At 44.5% G+C, this 18644-nt stretch overlaps 1 protein-coding gene across 6 annotated transcripts in view; it reads left to right on the top strand.

Moving 5' to 3' along the window:
• CAMTA1 (calmodulin binding transcription activator 1) overlaps positions 1 to 18644 on the top strand; it is a 372227-nt gene that overhangs the window by 13375 nt on the left and 340208 nt on the right. For all 6 annotated transcript variants that reach the window (XM_035344587.1, XM_035344586.1, XM_035344584.1 and 3 more), the window contains exon 2: positions 11319 to 11437. In XM_035344587.1, the coding sequence (XP_035200478.1) occupies positions 11319 to 11437 (119 nt within the window). The remainder of the gene's footprint in view (positions 1 to 11318; positions 11438 to 18644) is intronic.

The following is an 18644-nucleotide window of genomic DNA, read 5'->3' as shown; positions in this document are numbered from 1 at the left end:
CCGGAGCGGGGCCGGGGCCGGCGCTCGGCGGTGCTGCCCGCGAGGGGGTAGCGGTGCTCCGCCGGTACCGGGCCGCGGCGCTCGGGGGCGGGCGGCGGGGCCCGGCGGGTGCCACGGGGGTGCCGGGCCCCGGGGGCTCGGGCGGCGGCGGGGCCGCTCCCCTGGGGCTGCGCCTCCTTCCGCACCCTTTTTTTGAACCCGAGGCAGGTCCGCCCCCAACCGGGCCCCGCGGCCTCACGCCGTCCGCAGGCCTCCTGCCGCTGCCCTGGGGGGTTCCCGGGGCTGCCCCGGGCACCGCGGGCCGGGTCCCGCTGCACGGCGCTGGGCGCCTGGCTCCCCGCGGCCCGTCAGGAGGCAGGGGGCTGCCGGCCGTGCCGGTGCCGCGGTAACTGCGCTGACTGCGGCCAACGCGGGGCTGTTGTCACCCGCTGGAGCGTTAATTTGCTCGCTTTTAACCCGCCTGCGCTTTTGACCAGAAAACCCCTGCTCAGGATAAGAGTTATGGCTCCGCCTCTTTCTATGAATTTTCGCTCAAAGTATTTTGGGGATTTCCTTTTTTGGTTTGCTCCTTCTAATGGAGGAGTTGTGGATCACATGTTGTGACCGCCTTGGGTTTGGTTTTTGCCTGTACTCTGTCCAGCGCAATGAAACTTCAGTGCTCTACAGAAATACAGATTTTAAATAGTAGTGGTGGTTATGAGTGTGTTGTCAGCTTCATCTTTTATTAATCTTCTTGGTGCTTCCAGATTCATTAGTTCTATCTTTCCTGTGGTCTGGAGAACCCTGGGCTTCATTATTTCCTCATTTACGTTGAAGAAAATGATTAATTCCACTGAAGTAGTAAAATGCCAACTGGATAAAACTGGTGTAAATGAGAAACAAATTAGTTTCTATCTTAATTTCGTAGTTAAAATTGTGAAATTTTAGTTGTCACCAAAAGCACACCCAGGTTTGATTTTTTTTTTTTTTTTTTCCATTTTGGGTTTTCCGTGCTAATGCACAATGACTTTTTCTATGTAAAGCACAGCTTTTGGATATTTAGTCGCATACAGATGAAGCCATGGCTTTAGAGTCGTGCAGATGAGCACTCCTTGACTTGAAAGGTAATCTGACCTTTACACTTGTTATTTAATGCAACTTTTATCGTGTTTCTTAAGGATAATTAATTTTTGGTACACTGCTGAAGTTTTTTTGTTTCTCGAAGCATTGGGACCTCATTTAAATGTGCCAAGGCTGCCGTTGTAGCCAGGTGTTTGCTGTAGCTAACTGATAGCTGGTTCCCTTCTCTGGACCTGCACAGGACTCAGCAGTGAGGAGCCTTCCACAAGTCACCTCCCCAGTAGCGCCTGCTTTCACTGTTTTGTGTGCCGAGCGTAGCTCCCTGGGGTGACCCAGTTCTGTGCTGTGTCGGGGCATGAGCCGTTCATCCCTTGGACTTAAACTCTGCCTGCCAGAACGTTAAATGGGAATGGTGTTCAAGTGTGGGTCAAGCCAAGTGTTGTGGCAGTAATACTGATGTTTGAGGAGTGGACATAATTTGCATTATGTTTTCTTTCTTTTTTTTTTTTTTTTTTCCCAATATTCTAAACAAAAAGCAGGTTAGTTGTATGGAATAACCCTGCTTTTGTCTGGGGAGCTATCTGTTTCTACCCGGCCACAGTGGTACAGTAAAAACGAGCCTTGTGGACTGCGACAGCCTGTTCTGCAGACCTTGTCGGTCTTTGAGTTTCCCTGTCGTGCTCCAGTCAGCAACTCGTGTAGGTCTGGCCGCAAAAAAACCTCGGTAGGTGCGAGTTCGCAGTGAACCTGTGACCTCCGAGCCTAACGTAGGAGGGATCTCCACGTCCTGGAGGGCTCGGGTGGGTTCCTGCTTTGGTTGCCTTGGGCAGGCCAGCATCGGCCCCAGTGACCGAAAGCTCCTCGTGGTCCTTGCGGCAGTGGTTTTGTGGCTTTTGCAGTTCTCGTTGTGTGCAGTATCTCTGAACTTAAATGGGAACCTAAACAGCCTGGGAGATGCCACCTCAGCAGGTGTGACGGGCTCTGGACTTGGGGCAAGTGGTCCTCTTCAAAAAAGTGTGTGTGGGGGGGGAGAAAAAGTTTAAATTGAGAAGAATACAGAGAGAGAGAGAGAGAGAGAGAGAGAGAGAGAGAGAGAGAGAGAGAGAACCTTCTTTGAAATTTCTGTTAATTCTAATCAACCGGTATCTGAAACTATTAACTTCAAGATAAAATAGAATAGTGCCTATGCGTTCAAATTGTGCATCTGGCTCAGGAGCTGGCTCTTTCATTTGTTACGGCTGCTAAGTTCATAGACCATTGTTGAATTTCCTGCCTGTTAATTCAGGCTGCGTCAATCAATGGGCAAGGCATGAGGTGGAATTTCTCCCAGTGATTCCCACGTGAGCTGGAAGAGCTAAGAAGGTGTTTCCACAAGAATGCCTGCGATGGTCATGGGATGATTTGAGTTTTGACATGCTTGAGTGAATGTGCACGTAAAGGATGAAGAAGCAGGATGGGCGTTGAGTCTGTGCTGATAGTGATTTGGTCGGGATGCTTGAGAGGTGGGCTATACGTCGTCGTTTTCTCTGGTGATTTGGCATTTCTGCCTGGGGTTTGCTGTGGAGCGATTTCTTGGGGTATTGGCATTTCTGTGTCAAATCCGGCCCTCTTGCTGCCTCTCTGGTCCATCACTTATTGGAGCTGATTGCCAACACATGTGTTAAACCGGGGCTTTTCCCCTGAGCGCTCCGTTGGGGAGGAGGAAGGCAGCGCTGCCATGGGTGAATTTTGTGCCCTTGTGCAGGATTTTGTTCCTGTGTCTGAAATTGCCATGGTCAACCACGACTAACTATCGCTCCCCTTACTAGCTGCAATTGGCACCGGACTGAGGATTATAAAATTAAAAACCCATTGTTCTGTGGAGGTTTTGGTCATGTCGCTCTTGTTATTTATTTCTTAATGTAGCGGAGCACGAGGTTTCAGGGCCTTGGCTGTGGAGTTAGCTGGATCTGCCATTTTGCCGTAGCTTGTCTGGGGAAGTTCCCACCTTCCACAAACCTGTGGTTTTTTCTCCAAGCATATCGGGGGAGTAAATGGGGATTTTGGCAGTTGTTCAGGTTTCCTTATTGATACGAACAATGAGGAATAAAGCTTCAGATATTACTGAGTACTTAACTGTTTGGGAAACATACCTTCTGAAAACAAAGCGTTCTCAGCTTTGTCAGACAGCAATTATTTACTTCCCTCTGGAAGCGTTGCATAACGTTTTTAAACAAGTCTTGGCTCACCATAAGCGTGATGGATTGTGGATTTTGTGCCTTGCTGTCCATGCTGCTGTCTTTCTCGTTCGGGTTTGACTCACGGTGAAGAAGCAGAGTTTGACTCGCAGGTTAGTGCACGCTCTTTTACCTCAGCGTTTTTGCCAAATTTCAGCAGTTTAAATTTGACCAGTATTTCTGTTGCCAAGGGCCTTTTACTGAAGCTATAAACGCATGCAGAGGGTCTGAGAACTGGCAGCGTGGTTTCAGAAAGCTGCCTTCATTTTTTGAAGCAGCAGGAGCTGTGCGCGTCTCTTTTTTTTTTTTTTTTTGAGTAATAGTGACACTGTAACTGTTAAATGTGCAAGATTTTTGATGTAAAGTCTTGTGTAAAGCTAGAGGTTTTTAATCCTAGTCTACATCTCTCATTTTTAATGGTTTTCCCAAACATTTTTACTCCCAAGTTTTTGGAGGGGGGTTATTTGCATGGTGTGGGAAGGTTTCTTACAGATGTTTCAACTTAGAATTAATTTGCTCTGTCAGGAAACAGTGAAAGTGCTATGTAAAAGTAAGGTTAAATCAAATGTCTTCAGAACTTCCCAAGACTGGGCGCTAACTTTACTGATATTTTTAAAAGCTTCTTCTCAAACGTGTAGCCTTTTCAGGAGCTGCTTGGAAGGGTGTGCGTTACTGAAGGAGGAGAAGAAGGAAGGGGAAGAGCTATCCTAATTCTCTGCCCAGGCAGCCTTCAGAAAGAGGGAACTGGAATGTGACCTTCCTCTTTTAGTGTCCCTTCTGTCTCTGCTTCAATAAACCAAATATATCTGCAGGGAAAAAAACTTCCACAGAGTGAAATGAGGCTAGCAGGTTGCGGTGTGGAAGGCTGTGCCTTGTTAATTAAAGCACGGTGCTTCCAGTAGCTTCTTGCGTTTTCGGTGTTTCCCGGCTTCCCTCTTCCACACCTTGCTGAGATTTTGTCTTCCACTTTTTTTTCCCCTCGCTTCATCTTCTGTTTTCATCTTCCGCAGCTTGCGGAACCCCTTTGGCCCTGTGTTGTATTTAACCTGTTCTAAACCCTGCTGGGGCTAACAGGCAGGTATGCCTAGAGGTGCCGGCTTCTCTATTAACCCCTCTTCTGGGGCAGTGCTGGAGGTGCCGCCTCCCCAGGGAGCAGGGGGTGCACAGAGGAGCAGTTGCTGCCCTGGGCGAGCAGGAGCTAAGTGGCAGCACGGGGGTGCTCCCGTCACTGCTGGAGCGCTCGGCATCCTCCTGCTCTGGTCACACTGTCAGACCAAAGGGTTTTGTTTTTTTCCTGCCAGCTCTCCAGATACCTTTTCAAACCCAAAGACTGAAACTGTTTGTAGTTAAATAATAAAAAAATGCATGAATGGTGCTGCCATGGTGTGTAGTCAGAGTAGCTCTGCTGCTGTGAAGGTGGAGTCACAGATGGGTTTTTGTAGAAATAGAATTGCAAAATTTGAAAAGGATAAATGACAAAATGTTAATTACTGTGAAACCAGAAGCCAGCTCTGATGCAGTATTACGGTTGGTTGAAGTTAGAGGGTGTTGCATTTTTTTTTGCAACGTTACCACCTCTCCTTTATTGTCTTGTCTGTAGAAGTCAGTGCATTAACAGTTTGCTACAGCAAAAGTAATTAATTTTACTAACTGCAGCCAATAATTTGGGACTCATGGAAAATCTGCGGTAACATTCAGAAAGTTTGTAGCATTAAAAACTAAAAATTGGTGGTTTGTTTTTGCTAGGCTTGATTAAAAATACCCATTTCTTCATTGTTTCATTGCAGCTGAGTCTGATGTAATCTCAGTGAAAACCAAGGAACGAAGGAATTGATGACAGGTCTAAAACAAACGAGTGGTTGGCTCCAGCAAGTGTTGGTCTGTTTGTTCTGTTGTACTTGTCATGTTTAAAAGCAACACTCTGAAAGTCATGCATAAACATGTTTGTGAAATGCAGGAAAAAAATAAAGGAGATGCACCATTTTAATACTCCTATAGTTTGTCGTCAAAGTAAAGGTACGTCTGTGTACCTTTGGGGTTTAACCAAATTCTCCTTTGTCTCGAATGTTTAGCAGATGGATTTATCCCCTGCCCACGTGGCTGACATGGGAGGAAAAAAGGTGGAGCTTGTGAAATAGAGGTAGCTGTTTCTGTTGGATCAGGGGGATGCACTTCTGAGTGCAGTAGCAAAGCTGAGCCTGGTGAGAAATGTACAGCGCAAGAAATAAATAGCTAATTGTGAAAGCCAGACCTCCTCGATCAGCGCGGAGGCTTTCATTAAGGATTGTGCCATCAACTCTTCCCCAAAACGCACCATTTGCAGTTTTATATAACTGTATTGTTTAAATGAATTCAGCTATAAAACGTCAATGAACTTTGCTATGTGAAAAGGATAAAATGACTTCCGAAGCGTACATTGTTGTGGGGAGAAGCAGGGCTACAGTATGCAGCAGCGGGTTTTTAGCTGTCATTGTATTTCTTACAGTTTTAGAATGGTTCATGGAGCTTGTCATAGCATCAAAGTATTTATCAAAAATATTCCAAGGAACTCGGTTAGATCCAATAACTTACTAGAGAAAAAATATTTCATTATTCGTCCTCGATACTCTACCGTTTGTGTTATTTCTTCCTAACCCTTTCTGTTTTTCCTCGTTGTGCCTAGTTTTCCCCGCAGGAAGCAGAGCTGGACACGCGCTGTTGTGTGTGCGTTCCCCTTCTCTTGTTCCTGGTTCCCTGGTTGTACCTTTCCTTCCACCCTCCCCTCAGCCCCTCCGAGCCTTCCTGTCCTTGGTGAGGGCAGCGCAACAGAGGCGATCCAGCGGTCACGCATCCCTTTGCTTGGCAAGTGCCCGGACCGAGTGCTGGAGCCCCGCGGAGCCCTGCCTCGCCGCGGCACTGGAGGACTGGACTTGGTTGTATCGTCTTGACGGGCAGTTAGAAATCTGGTTTTGTTGCCAAGAGATTTGCAAATGTAATTGTCCAAATATTTCTAGAAAACAGACCAAAAGCTGTTGATTTTGACTATATTGCTGCTTGTTTACTGATTGAAACTGCCAGGAACAAAGTTCAGCTATTCCATGCAGTATGCCAGTCCCTCAGATATTTGATATCTTTCTGCCAGATTGAATTCACTGGGTTTGGCTGTGTCCAGAAGTCAGCAAATAAAAGAATATAGACTGAATGTGGGACCTGAAGGGGGCTTTAAATGCCCAACACACACCCTGGGACCCAGCGGATATCAACGTCAACCAACGTGTGGGATAGGAGCTTGCAAAATAATTACACTAATTTATTTTGAACAAATACAGATATTTTAACTCTTATTCTTGTCTTCTTCTTCTCATATCGTCTTTTGAAAAGTGAGTGAAAACTCAAAAGCTGTTGGAAGAACAGTGGGTTTTGGGATTTGCTTCTTTTGTTTTCTGCAAAGGGGGAGAGCTTCGGAAAAGCCACTAGGATGAGAAATGCATCTTGAGAGGAAGGATGGTGGAGTTTACACTTGGCTTCAGGCCTTGGTACAATCGTGTCTGAACTTTCTTAAATAAGGCACACGTTCGTTACCTCCCTTGTGAGGAGGAGCTGCATGGGTTCCTGCTGCCTTTTGTCCAGGACGGGCTGACTTCAAGCCGCCTGTATTTCCTGTGCTTGTGTGGGTACCAGCTCTGAACACTTTTTACTTGGTTCCGCTGCTTAAGAAGCTGCAAGAAGCTAAATGGCGTATTCTTACTCACGTTATTCTCATTCTCTGGATGGCCTCCCATTCCATTTATGTGGCTAATACCGGCAGCCTGGTTTTACCTGCTTGTTTTACACAAACACACCTGTTGGGAACACTTAGATACCTTTTACCTCTTCTGTGAGGTAGTTTAGCAAATGGCTAACACCAACGTTATTACTTCATAAAAGTGAGTTTATAAAAGTTCTGTTTGTGATTTTATGAGCTTATTCTTTATATTTATATCCCAAATAGAACTGTCTGCAAATCAGCATTTGATCAACACCCATTGAGACATTTCTGCAGTCCCCAATTATACATAATATTGATAAACTGCAGTAGTTAAATGGTTTAGAGAACTAAATTCACCTTCTGGATCACAGAAAATTTAAGAACCAGTTTTAAAAAAAGGGGGGGAATGTTTGGAGAGCAGGGGTAGAACAGAGGCTCACTGTGATTTGCTGTTGTGAGCTTTAAAGTTTTATGGCCCATGTTGCATCCCCTGGGAGGATAAAGTGCAAGGAGCATGAACAAACCCATAAAATTACGAAGGGTTTATGTGGTATAATTAATATGGAACTTTCTATGAACTTTATAACAGTTGTACTTTTTTAATTTCACATGATTTTTGTCTCACTAATGAGTAATCTTGAAGACTGCTAATGGAACTTAAATTTTGGATTTTCATCCTGAATTACGACGAGATCCATTACACTGAAACAAAGCGGCCTACATCGCTTCCTTATTGTAATTTTCCAAATCAGCTGTGCGTGCCTTGGGAAGCTTTTTTGAGCTGTGGCCAGCTTTACACTAAAAAAAAAATCACGTCGATAGAGCTTTACTGGCAAATCCTTCTTGTGCAAGTGCAGCTTTGCTTGCAAAAGCACTTTTTATTGACACTGGGTGGGTTTGCAGATCACAATGTCGTAAGTCACATCCATAGCCAAAATCATACTAGGGTGAAAGTTCACGCACAAATCTGGCTTGCATTTCCACAGGAAAATCAAATAAGCATTGTGAAATTGCAAATTCTCCTTTTTTTTTTTTTTTTTTTTTTTTTAAGTACAGAGGAATATTTAGTCCTAAGTAAATGTACAGTATTCCCTCTGGGATCTAATGGTTGCTCTGTAATTCAGATATGAACAGGGTTGATTCATATTCCTCCAACTTCATCCTAAGACTACACGGTGGATGGGTGGCTACGTCAGACTGACTAGAAACGTTGGATTGGTTTCAAACACAAGGGTGGTTACTTTTTTTTTTTGCTCCACCTCCCTGAAGATTTACATGTCCCACCTGAAAGGATTGCGTTTGTGAGGAACAAGAGTAGCAAGGTGATACTTGGAAGAATTTGAACTCTGAAAAGTCAGTGTTGGCGATTGCAGATGGAAAACGCTTTCTGAAGAAGGAAGCTGAATCAATGGAGTGGAGATCCGGGGGTGACCAAGTCTGCCAACACCAGTGGGTGCAGCTGGGAGAAAATCCTTGTCATTTGTGCCAAGCTTTGCCATTTTATCTGCATAGACTATCCTCCATTTGGAAATAGAAGCACTTCCAAGTAGTGCATCTCTATATTCAAAGTCCAAGAAAAAGTGGTAGTAGATAAGCGCTGAAGAACTATTTTCAGGTTTAGGATTGTTGTGAATGACTCCGCTGGACAGAAAGGCAACTTGAAGCAAGTGTGCAAGCATCACTTGGGGTGATGTACTTTCTTGTTCAATCTTCATAGTTAGTTGGTCAGTTCCATCATTTTGCAAGGTCAGACCTGTTTCAGAGGTGATTGAATTCAGCATTCACTGCGCGTTATGTAATTGTGTGCGTTTCTGGCCGTGCAGCTGGATGCTCCTCCAGCAGCAAGGCAAACCCCCCTGCATGTTAGACCCTCTGACATCGGGGAAGGTGACAGTCATTTGCAATGCTGGGCCTTTTTTTTTTTTTTTTCTGAAATGCCATTATTAAATGCAGAAGGAGGGAGCATACGCGAGATACAGTCACACTACAGGGTGATGAAAAGTACCCTCATTACTGTAGTAATACAAAGGTACGAGCTACTAGCGACGCGAGTTGGCAGGTTTAAAGTTAGCGAGTTCTGGTAACTTACACCAAAAGCTTTTTAAGGGAGCTGTCCATAGGCACTTTCTGGATTATTAATGCCAATAACTGATGACAGTGGGAGAAAGTAAAATGAGCTGAATAATTGTAGGTCTGCCAGCCTTGCAGAATGAATGAATGATATAGGACTTGCCTGGTACGGAGGTAAGGGGAAGTTACCCAGTTAATGACAATTAAAATGTGTGTGTGGAAAATGAGCTGCTGAGATGCAACTGGGGATGTCGTTTGACTTATAAAAGCAATAACGTGTGATGTACAATACTTTGCCTTCTTAACGAATGGAATGTCGTGCAATGCAATATTTTGAATGAGAAACGAAAATGATATGAAATTAATACAGGGAATGTTAAGCAGGTACCAGCTAAATTGGATGGCAGATCTGAATACGAGTGTGACCTGCTGGGGGATTGCCGTGCTGGTGGGGCCCCCCCAGCTTCTGTTCTTGGCCCTGCGTGAGCTGGTGTTCTCGCAGCCCCACGGGTCGCCAGGGGCGTGCTCGTGGTGCTTCGCGTGGGCACTTGGCGGGCAGCGGGATGCGATGGTGTGACGGGCGCGTGTGCAGGCCATCGGGAGAAAGTCATGGCCATGAAACCCTGTCGAGTGATGTTTGTGATGCCGGAGGCAGGGCTGCGAGGAGCCGGCAGAGGAATCGTGCTGTGGTGGAGCCGTGGTCGGCTCTTGTCCAGCCGCTGCTCTGCTCCGGCATGGCCCTGCCGGACCTCGATGTCTGCCCGTGGCCTCTCCTGGTGTGTAGTGCTGTGAGACGGCCTGTGAGAGGGCCTGGCGCTGCACGACCCTCCTGCGTGCTGCCGGCCATCCCCGTGTGGCTGGGCTGACTCAGTGGCACGGTGGAGTTCCACCAGCTCACCGAACGTGTGGTGCTCATAAATTGCAGAACAGCTCACATCTATCCTGCACGTCACTGCTTATCTTGTAAACTCATCTGCTGTGCTTGCATGAGTAGTTGATTTAACAGCATGTATATCGTTGAACTTGACACATCCAGAACTATAATCAACCTTTAAAAATCCTAGGGGTGTTCAGCTACTAGTTTGTGTTCTTAGTCTGCTTTCTAACATGATTGCAGCACGGATTCGTTGTTGTTTGCTACAGGTCACAGCAAATCTCAGTGTTGTACATAATTGCACAGGAGTTCTATCATGAAACTGGCATCTTCTCGATGGCATAAAATGATGAGATGTGTTAAAGGAAAAAGTTAATATTCCAAAGGTGAAATTACTATGAGTTAATTCTGTAGGGTGAAATCTGGCTGAGGAAGTCTGTGCGTAAGGGATTCTGGGCAGTGGTGTGCAAGGAGTGTGAGAAAAGCCGAGGAAAGAGAGGGAGGCTTTAGAAGGGGAACTGATAAAACCTTTGTGTAGTAGCTTGTACAGCTTGGATGTATGTCCTGATTCCCCAGGTGCTGCTTGACATATAGTAGAGAAACGATGATGATGGTGCTTCTGGGACTTCTTCCAGGCCGTTGTTGGGGCTTTGGGTTTTTGGGGGTCTCTATTTTTAAGGGACATCAGTGCACCTTCCATCTATCTTTAGCAACAAAAAAGAATTATTTTGTATTCTTCAGTATTTGTGCTATTGAGACACCTGAGTGTAGTGAGGCAGGAAGATCTCCATCCTTCTGCCTCACTCATTTTGAGGAACTACATTCACTTTCTGAGCTGTCATGGAAAGAAAACTAACTTGTTTTCAAACAGGTACAGCGCGTTATAGAGTTATAAATAAACTGATAGACCTTCAGTTGCATTTCTGCTGCAGCTTGACAAAATCATAGCAGGTACAAGAGCTCCATGGTTACTTACTTGCAAATCCTGTCCAGTGTGAACTTCATTTATGACTTTCCTGGCAGGTCATACTGCTGTGGTCACAGCTTCTATAATGTTTTGCTATTGCTTGTAAAAAAGCCTCTCAGAGGGGAATAATAAGCTAAAGTACTCACAGGTAAGCACACACACATGTGCTTGTGCACAAATCCATCACACCTATTCTCTTCGCAACCATACAGAATTAAACAGTGTTTTAATTTCTGTAATAAAGGTGGAATTTCAGCAGAAGGCTGTATTTGTATTTGCAGTGGCACATTACCTGCTACTTGACAAGCGAACTGCTAGATTTCCAAGTTGTGTTGTAACTAGGATCTACTAACAAAAACCACCTCTTCTCTTTTGTATATATCATGTGTATTCTCCTCTTCCTAGATGATCACGGGAACAGCAATGGCAGTCATGTAAAAATCTTTTTACCGAAGAAGCTGCTTGAATGTCTACCAAAATGTTCAAGTTTACCGAAGGAGAGACACCGCTGGAACACTAATGAGGTAGTTAACTCTGCTACTCTTAAACATACACATTTTCTTGATGCTTATGTATTGTTTTTTTGGACTACGTGCCCTATTAGTTACAGAATATAAATTCAGTTGCTCTGAAACCTGTTGTTTAAATAATAAAATCATATTAAATGTTAAAAATGAGCTTTAAACTAGACTTAAAGGCAAATGTGGAAGCTGACTAATGGTACAGTAGGAGTCTGTTGCTCATGTGTGTGTCACTTGTCTGAGTCAAATTTTGTATCATCTTATTGACACATTTCAAAATTGTTTAAGATTTGATATTTTGGTAGTATTAAACAATGTTACCTTGCTACTGAAAATGTATGACGACTTCAAAAAAAAAACCCCAATCAACCAAAAAAAAGAAACAAAAACAAAAAACACCACCAGCAGCGAACAGCCACAACAACACAAAACAGTGCATGCTATTTCTTGCAAAGCATTGTTCCCTGAAATAACTAGCCTAACTAGCCTAATTTTTGAGCAGTCTGGTTAAAGACAGAAGACACAGAGAATCAGACATTTTATACTGGAGATTTTTGTCCTTGTTAGGGCAGAGCAAAGAATCAGAATCTTGTGCCTAGATAAACTCTTGGAAAAGTTCCGTTATTTATTTGGGAAGAGGTAACTTAGCTTAGAGAGTATGTTCCCTCCCCCACCTAGAAGTTTAAATCTGTTCGGTGCTACAAAACTTGATTTTTTCTTAGGGTATAATTGAATAATAATGCTGGACTGCATTTCAGAGTTAATTCCTAAGGGATTGTATTTCTAGTCTGACTACACAGGTGTTCTGAATATGCTGGAGAAGGCACAAGTTACTACTTATTGAAGGAGAAAGAATGTTTTATAAAGTGGTACTTAAAGAATCTTTGTGTTAATTTCAAAACCACCAGTGCTGCTTGCAAGGTGTCTCACCACCAGGCAGGTCTGTAGAATCACAGGCTATCCCAGGGCAGAAGGGAGCCACAAGGATCATCGAGTCCAGCTACTGGCTACGCCCAGGACTGCCTGAAAATTAAACCCTGTGTCTGAGAGTGTTGTGTTGAACTCCAGCAGGCAGTGCCTCAAGTACCTTATGGATGCGATGGTGCCTTGAGGTTGATGCCCTCCCTTGCTCGGGCTGGGACAAGGCAGTCCTGCTATGGGCTTCTCCAGGTGGGGCAGGGTGCTGGGGGCGTGGGAAGGGATGCGGCCAGGGCTGCGCCTATCTCCCACCCAGGGGCACCTGTCAGCAATGCTTTTTTCTGCTACTTTGTACAGAAATATTTCAAGGAAACCTACGTGTGGCTTTCATACTCAGTTGTGTGCCCTTAAAATGAAGTGCCAACATTTTCAGCCATCAGGCTGAGCCGATTTAAAGGGTGTGCATTACATGTTAACCTGGCGGTAGGGATCCACCGAGGATTTTGTTGTCTGCGAATGAGATGCTGCAAGAGATGCAAGGAGCAGAGGAGCAAGGAGCAAGGTGCAGAGGTCAAGGAGCAGCTGGGGTTTGTTCTTTCCTGTACCAGGGCATCACCATGGGAACACAGGCAAATAACTTTTTCTGATCACTTTGATCTGTAGACTGAGGATAATGGTCACACGTTGCTGTGGGTCGGGTAATTAGGCCGGAGAAGCAAAATCCTTTGGGAACTGGATAGGTTGTGGTTGGCTTTACATTTACTAAAATAATGTGGTGAGCAGCAAGAGGAGTGGAGCATTTAAAAATGCTTAGAACTTGTTACTGAGATGTTTGCTTTCAGTCAGATTATGCAGTTTTAACTAAAATGTTTGATGGAAATATATTTCCATATCAAGATGTCATCTCTTCTTAAATCAAGTTTATGGTGTTTTTATATTTCACAGTGAAGGAAGTGTTCTTTCCAATTTATTTTTTTTTTCCCAGTGACACAAAATCCTAAGTCTAGCCAAGCCATTTAATTATAGATTTACATTTTTGAGATGCCTGTGAAAGTGTGTGTGCTTTTATTTGTTTTGCTCTGGGGAAGACAGAACGGGGATTTTCGTATGGTTTTTCACATTAGGGCAAGTTTGCCAGAAAATTCTGCAGAGCTGTGTTTGTGAGGGTGCTCTGCTCTTGGGTTTTAGTTGCCATTCGTTCTGGCCCGTTTCATATTTGTGTAATACAGCTGGTTCTAGCTCTAGGGGGCTGCTGGAGCAAGGGCTTTCCCTAGTGTGGTGCTTGCTGCAGTTGGCTGGGAGGAGCGGTGACGCCTCTGGGCTGCCCCATCCTGGGCTCCCCCAGGGGAATCCTCCGAGTGTGCTCGCCTTGAGGCCTTGAGCGGTGGGGCTGCGGGAGGGGGCGTGGGGCCGGGCGGGGGGTTTTGGGGCGCCTGCCTGGTGCTCGCTGTCACTCTTCTCTCGAGCTGTCCCCTAACAGAGGAGGCAAAGGTCACCAGCTCATTAACTGGTAATCACTTCAGGCAGCGAGAAATGTTGTCTGCAGGAAATTCATCCTGCTGCTTCGGGTAGAATGATCAGATTATCTAGGAATTGGGAGCTTCCCACACTGTTGTGCTATTTCAGTGACACAAATAGGTGCAGGGGCTGAAGGGTGTTGATGTAACCTTGTCTTTGCACAGCGCTTGCCAAAAACCGGATTGCAGTTTTGAGCAGAGATGCTTTTCATTAATGGAGTTGGCAGCCGCAGTCATTAATCATCCTTGTAAACACTTAATGACACAGTAAAAGAAAGACGAAAAAGTTAAGCATCCAAAATGTAAAATATTACTTAGAGCTCATGTTTCTGGCCACGTTTTATATTTACGTTCTCTGCAGGGAAAACCCCAGGCTTGCCATGGTAGAAAAAAACAGTAATACTTGTTAAATGTGCTTAGGCTTTTCTTGAGGGTCAAGCAAGAAATGCCATTTTTTGCGGGTGGGGTATTTAACATCTTTTTGTTTTTCAATTTAGTTTTTAGAAATTTCAAGGTTAGTTATTGCTTGATAATATACAAGTAAGTGCAATTGCAAAACTTTTAGGATGTTATTTAGTGTAGGAGTTCTTTAACTTTTTTTTAAAAAAAAGCAAATTTGGGACTGAATATAGCCATAGTATTGTGGTATTTTATGTGCTGCTGCACTGGAAGTGCTTACTGCAGCTGTATGTTTGCATGCATTTGTTTAAACTTCTCAGAGCAGCATTCCAGTTTTCATCTGGAGAGTTTTATTTGTTGTTACTGTGGGAAGTCAATGTACAACACTGCATTAGTGAATTTCAGTTGCATGCTCATTTATGTCTCTGATTTAGTCTTGCATTTCTGCTTTGCTTGCAAGATAGTGACATTCTTCCTTTCCACTTGACATTGAATTCTTTCTCATCTTTTTTTTTTTTTTTTTTTTTTCTCAAAAGTGCAGCGAAGATTCAGAAGGTTTGGAGAATTGCCTGAGAGTCATGAGGGACCCAGACTGATACAGGAAGTGAGTCTTGAGCATTTGGGCTAGCTCTTAGGCTAGCACAGAGTAGGTGTAAGTGATAACGTTGTCTGCCACCTGCAATTCAAGTTCCCCTTAAGGCCCCCAGGAAATAGGGGGCAGGCAACCAGTTACCTCTGTAGCTTCTGTCCTCACGAGTTTGTTCATCCACCTACAGCTCTGGGTAATGACAGAGCAGCAGGGCCTATTTCTTTTTTCTTCCTTTTTTTTTTTTTTTTTTTTTTTGTTAATGCTTTTAAGTGTATTTCAGAATTAACGCTTCTATATGAAAATGAGAAACACCTATTTGTTTTTGGGCGGCCCTGGCCAGTGTGATGTACCGTAACACTTTACTCCATTAGCATACCAGTTCCCACCTGATTTATCAAAGGAGCTTAACATGTTAGAAATTCATGGGTTTGAGAGCAGGCATATGGGACAACTGCAACAGGAAAAAATCTTGGATTACCCGCACCAGAATGAATGCAAAATTTGATATTTGAATGTAAACTTTGTAATAATGCATAGGGCCGTTGTCATGAAGGCATCATCATCACTCCTGGTAGAGCAAGGAAGGGATGCTTGTACAGGTCCCGGCATCCCCTCTGTGAGATGGCAACACTTGGGGATGCTTTCCCAAGAGGGCAAAACTCTGAAAGCAGCAGTGCTCATTACAACTTCGTGAGGACTGCAGAATTTTTCAGTATGTTTTATTTAATGCTTCCCATTAAGTTCCAGTTAATTCAGATATGTTTTGCTTAAGTGCTGAGTTTCCTGAAACAACAGGCTGGCTGTTGGAAACGAGCGTTGCAGTTGTAGAGCAGCCAGCACTTACAAAGCTGGAATGCCTTCACTGTCTGCATCAGCCCTGTGATCTCTGAAGAGCAACAAGAATATTTAATTTTGACTAATTGCTTCTGCTGCCCACGTGGTCACGGAGTATAATGTACGGCAGTGATGTTATCAACCATTATTAGGAACTTCCCTGTCCCCGTTCTGCCCGACGGCTGCCCCGCGTTGCTCCCTGCGGGGCAATGCGGGCACGGAGGTTGGGTGAGTGGCTGGGCGCTGGGCAGGGCTCAGAGCCGAGAGCTTTGTGCTGGGCCGGTGGCTGAAAAGAGTTCACTTCAGCTTTTGGGAGTAAACCAGGACGTACCTGGTTGAGGACAAACGGCTTGCTGTATGTTGGACCAGCCAGAGCACCCACGAGGCCCGAAGGCTGTGGTCACGCATCCCTTGGCTGAGGGCGGCGTTAGGAGGGCTTGCCTCTGCTGGGCCCTGCACAATGAAATCCTCGCGCTACCGGCTGTTGGTAAAGCTCACCGTGCTTCCCAGTGTGCAGCCCCCCTCTTGACTCAGGCACAGAAATGTAAGAAAAAACACTTCATTTGAAGGAGAAAAAGCTCCGAACGTGAAATCGGAGGGAAATGCTTTTACACACTCATTAGAGCAGAATTGGGCACAAGCTGTGTGTGTACCTGCCTAACGCAGCCTGGCGCGTGGGGGCGGTTTTTCTCACTGTGTGTGTGGTTATGATTTAAGGCTGATCAGTGAAAGAGATGGAAATTTGTTCAACAGAAGCACTTCATTATGGGTTTATTTTGTGAAATTAATGAAATTCTGTGCTTTGCCTAATGTACAAAGCAGGAAATCTGCTATTGGCTTTGCTGTTGCAGTTTCTCAGTCATGTTTACATAATTAGTAAGCGTTGTGTGCAGGCTCAGTGACTGAGCAGAACTGAAAGGTTATCATTCCCAGGAATTTTAACAAAAGCCGACTGATACCTGTTCTGTTCTTTGTGTTCTAACAGAGAGAGATTCCTTGTCTTCCTCTTGGGAAAATCTGACTTTTTCCTTCCTTTTAGTTGAATGTTAGGGCCAACGTTGAAATAGTCTGAGTCTTAAAAAATGGCTGATGTTGCAGTGTTGTGCAGTTAATGTATTGGAGACCTGGGACCAAACGGAATCCTGTAAAGCGTAGCAAATAGATGAAAGCGTATTGTTTTGGATAATGTATTGTCCTTTTTATTCCAAGTCAGTCTGATTGAACAAATGAATTTTTTTACATTTATTGGTAACTAAATAAAAAAAAAGTTAACAAACTAGCAATTGGCTTGTTTTGAATGTTCATGCGAGCATGTGTTTGTCCACAGGCTGTGCTGTGAATGCCTGCCTGCTACTGTATGTAGAGATGCAACTGTGTGGATTTGGTTCAGGAAACGGTTTTACTGTTTCATGTGCTACATGAATGGACAGAACAGATGAGAACGGATCTTAGGTAAAAAGAGTGAAACCTCCCAGCAAACCTGAAGTGACTATTTCAGTTGGAAGGAACTTTGCTTTTCATTTATTTTTCATGGAAGCTTATTAGATTTTTTTTTAAATCTGGTTTCACTGAATTTCAGATAAAGTGAGTCATACATCAAAAGAAAATTGTGGACTTTGGATCACAAGTTCTGAGTGTGGCATGTCCTACATCAGCAGTTGCTGATGGGCCCCGGAGAGGTTTAAGGAACAGTGCTGAAGACAGATGAGTAATTTTGCTGATTGAAAAATGAGTTTAGAAGGTGAAAACTAGAGTGATCTATATGGACAGAGTTGTAGTGTATTGGCCCATTCATCTGTTTTTGCCTTTTTTTTTTTTGCACTGCTGTTGCAATGCTTGAAAAACATTCCTCTGAAGAAGATGCGTAGTTCTGCAGCCTTACATTAAAATGGTGGTATTTTATGCAAAAAGTTTTTTTTTTTTTTTTTTTTTTTTTTCTTTTTTTTCTTTTTTCAATCTGAGATTGCAGTCGCTGTCTTCATGAGCAAAGTTACAAGTAACAAATTTGGTTCCTTGGGTTATGGATGCCAGTGAAGATGCTGTACTTGCGAGTTCCTTGTTCTCAGACACCAGTATGACTTGTCTATACAATGAAATTACGTCTTGATCAGCGTGCTGCCTTTTGCCAAATACTGTCCTAGTTGGCTTCCAGGTAGTTCAGGTTTTAAAGGTCCGACTTTGGCCCCACGCAGCCTGGAGCCCCAGTGTAGACCAAGACCTGCTTCAGTTGGCGGGTCTGCCATTGCGTTGCCTTTTTCTGTAGAGCAAGCATTGGAAGCTGGCCTCCAGGTGTAAGGGACCTCCTTTTAAAGACTATTTTAAGGGTGTCCCCTGTTGGCAAAGGAGCCTGAAACCATTTTAAGATTACTTGGTTTTAGAGGTATGGGGACAATCATGTCTGCATAAGCTTCTTTCAATATATATATTTATAGGTAGGCTAGGTATAAACCTTCTAATACGAGGGTAGTTAAACTTGTGGAAACTGCAGGGAAGAAGAGCAGCATGGCTGGGAAGCCAGCTGGTCCCCCACAGCGCCTGGCTTGAGTGGCCTGGGCACGGGGCAGGGCTGGGGAGCCTGCGGGTGCAGCAGGGTGCAGGGACTGTCCTGCCCTGGGACAAGGCACTGAAAAAGCGTGCTGAGTCAGGGGAAAGGTGCTGAGCCCTCCTGTGCTCAGAGCACCTGTAGACGATTAAAAACTGGTGCTGGGAGAAAGAGAAAAGCATCAGGAGGAAAACCAAATACACAGTGCTTTGCCTTTATGTACTGAGGCATCAGAGCTAAGCTGTTTTGTCTCATTCTTAGGACTGTTGTCCTGTTCATATTGGAGGTAAATTTTTTTCGTGGGCGCCGCTTAATGTCAGAGCTGTGGTTTTCTGTGGCTTTCAGCCTCCTGGTTTGGATTATCTTTTATCTAATAAGGCTGTAAGAATTAATGAAATCTTTCTTTGCGTT

This window comes from Oxyura jamaicensis, chromosome 21, assembly GCF_011077185.1.
Source record: "Oxyura jamaicensis isolate SHBP4307 breed ruddy duck chromosome 21, BPBGC_Ojam_1.0, whole genome shotgun sequence".
In the NCBI taxonomy this organism is placed as follows: domain Eukaryota; kingdom Metazoa; phylum Chordata; class Aves; order Anseriformes; family Anatidae; genus Oxyura; species Oxyura jamaicensis.
Note: the sequence above shows the minus strand (reverse complement) of the source record. Positions and strands in the feature narration are given on the sequence as shown.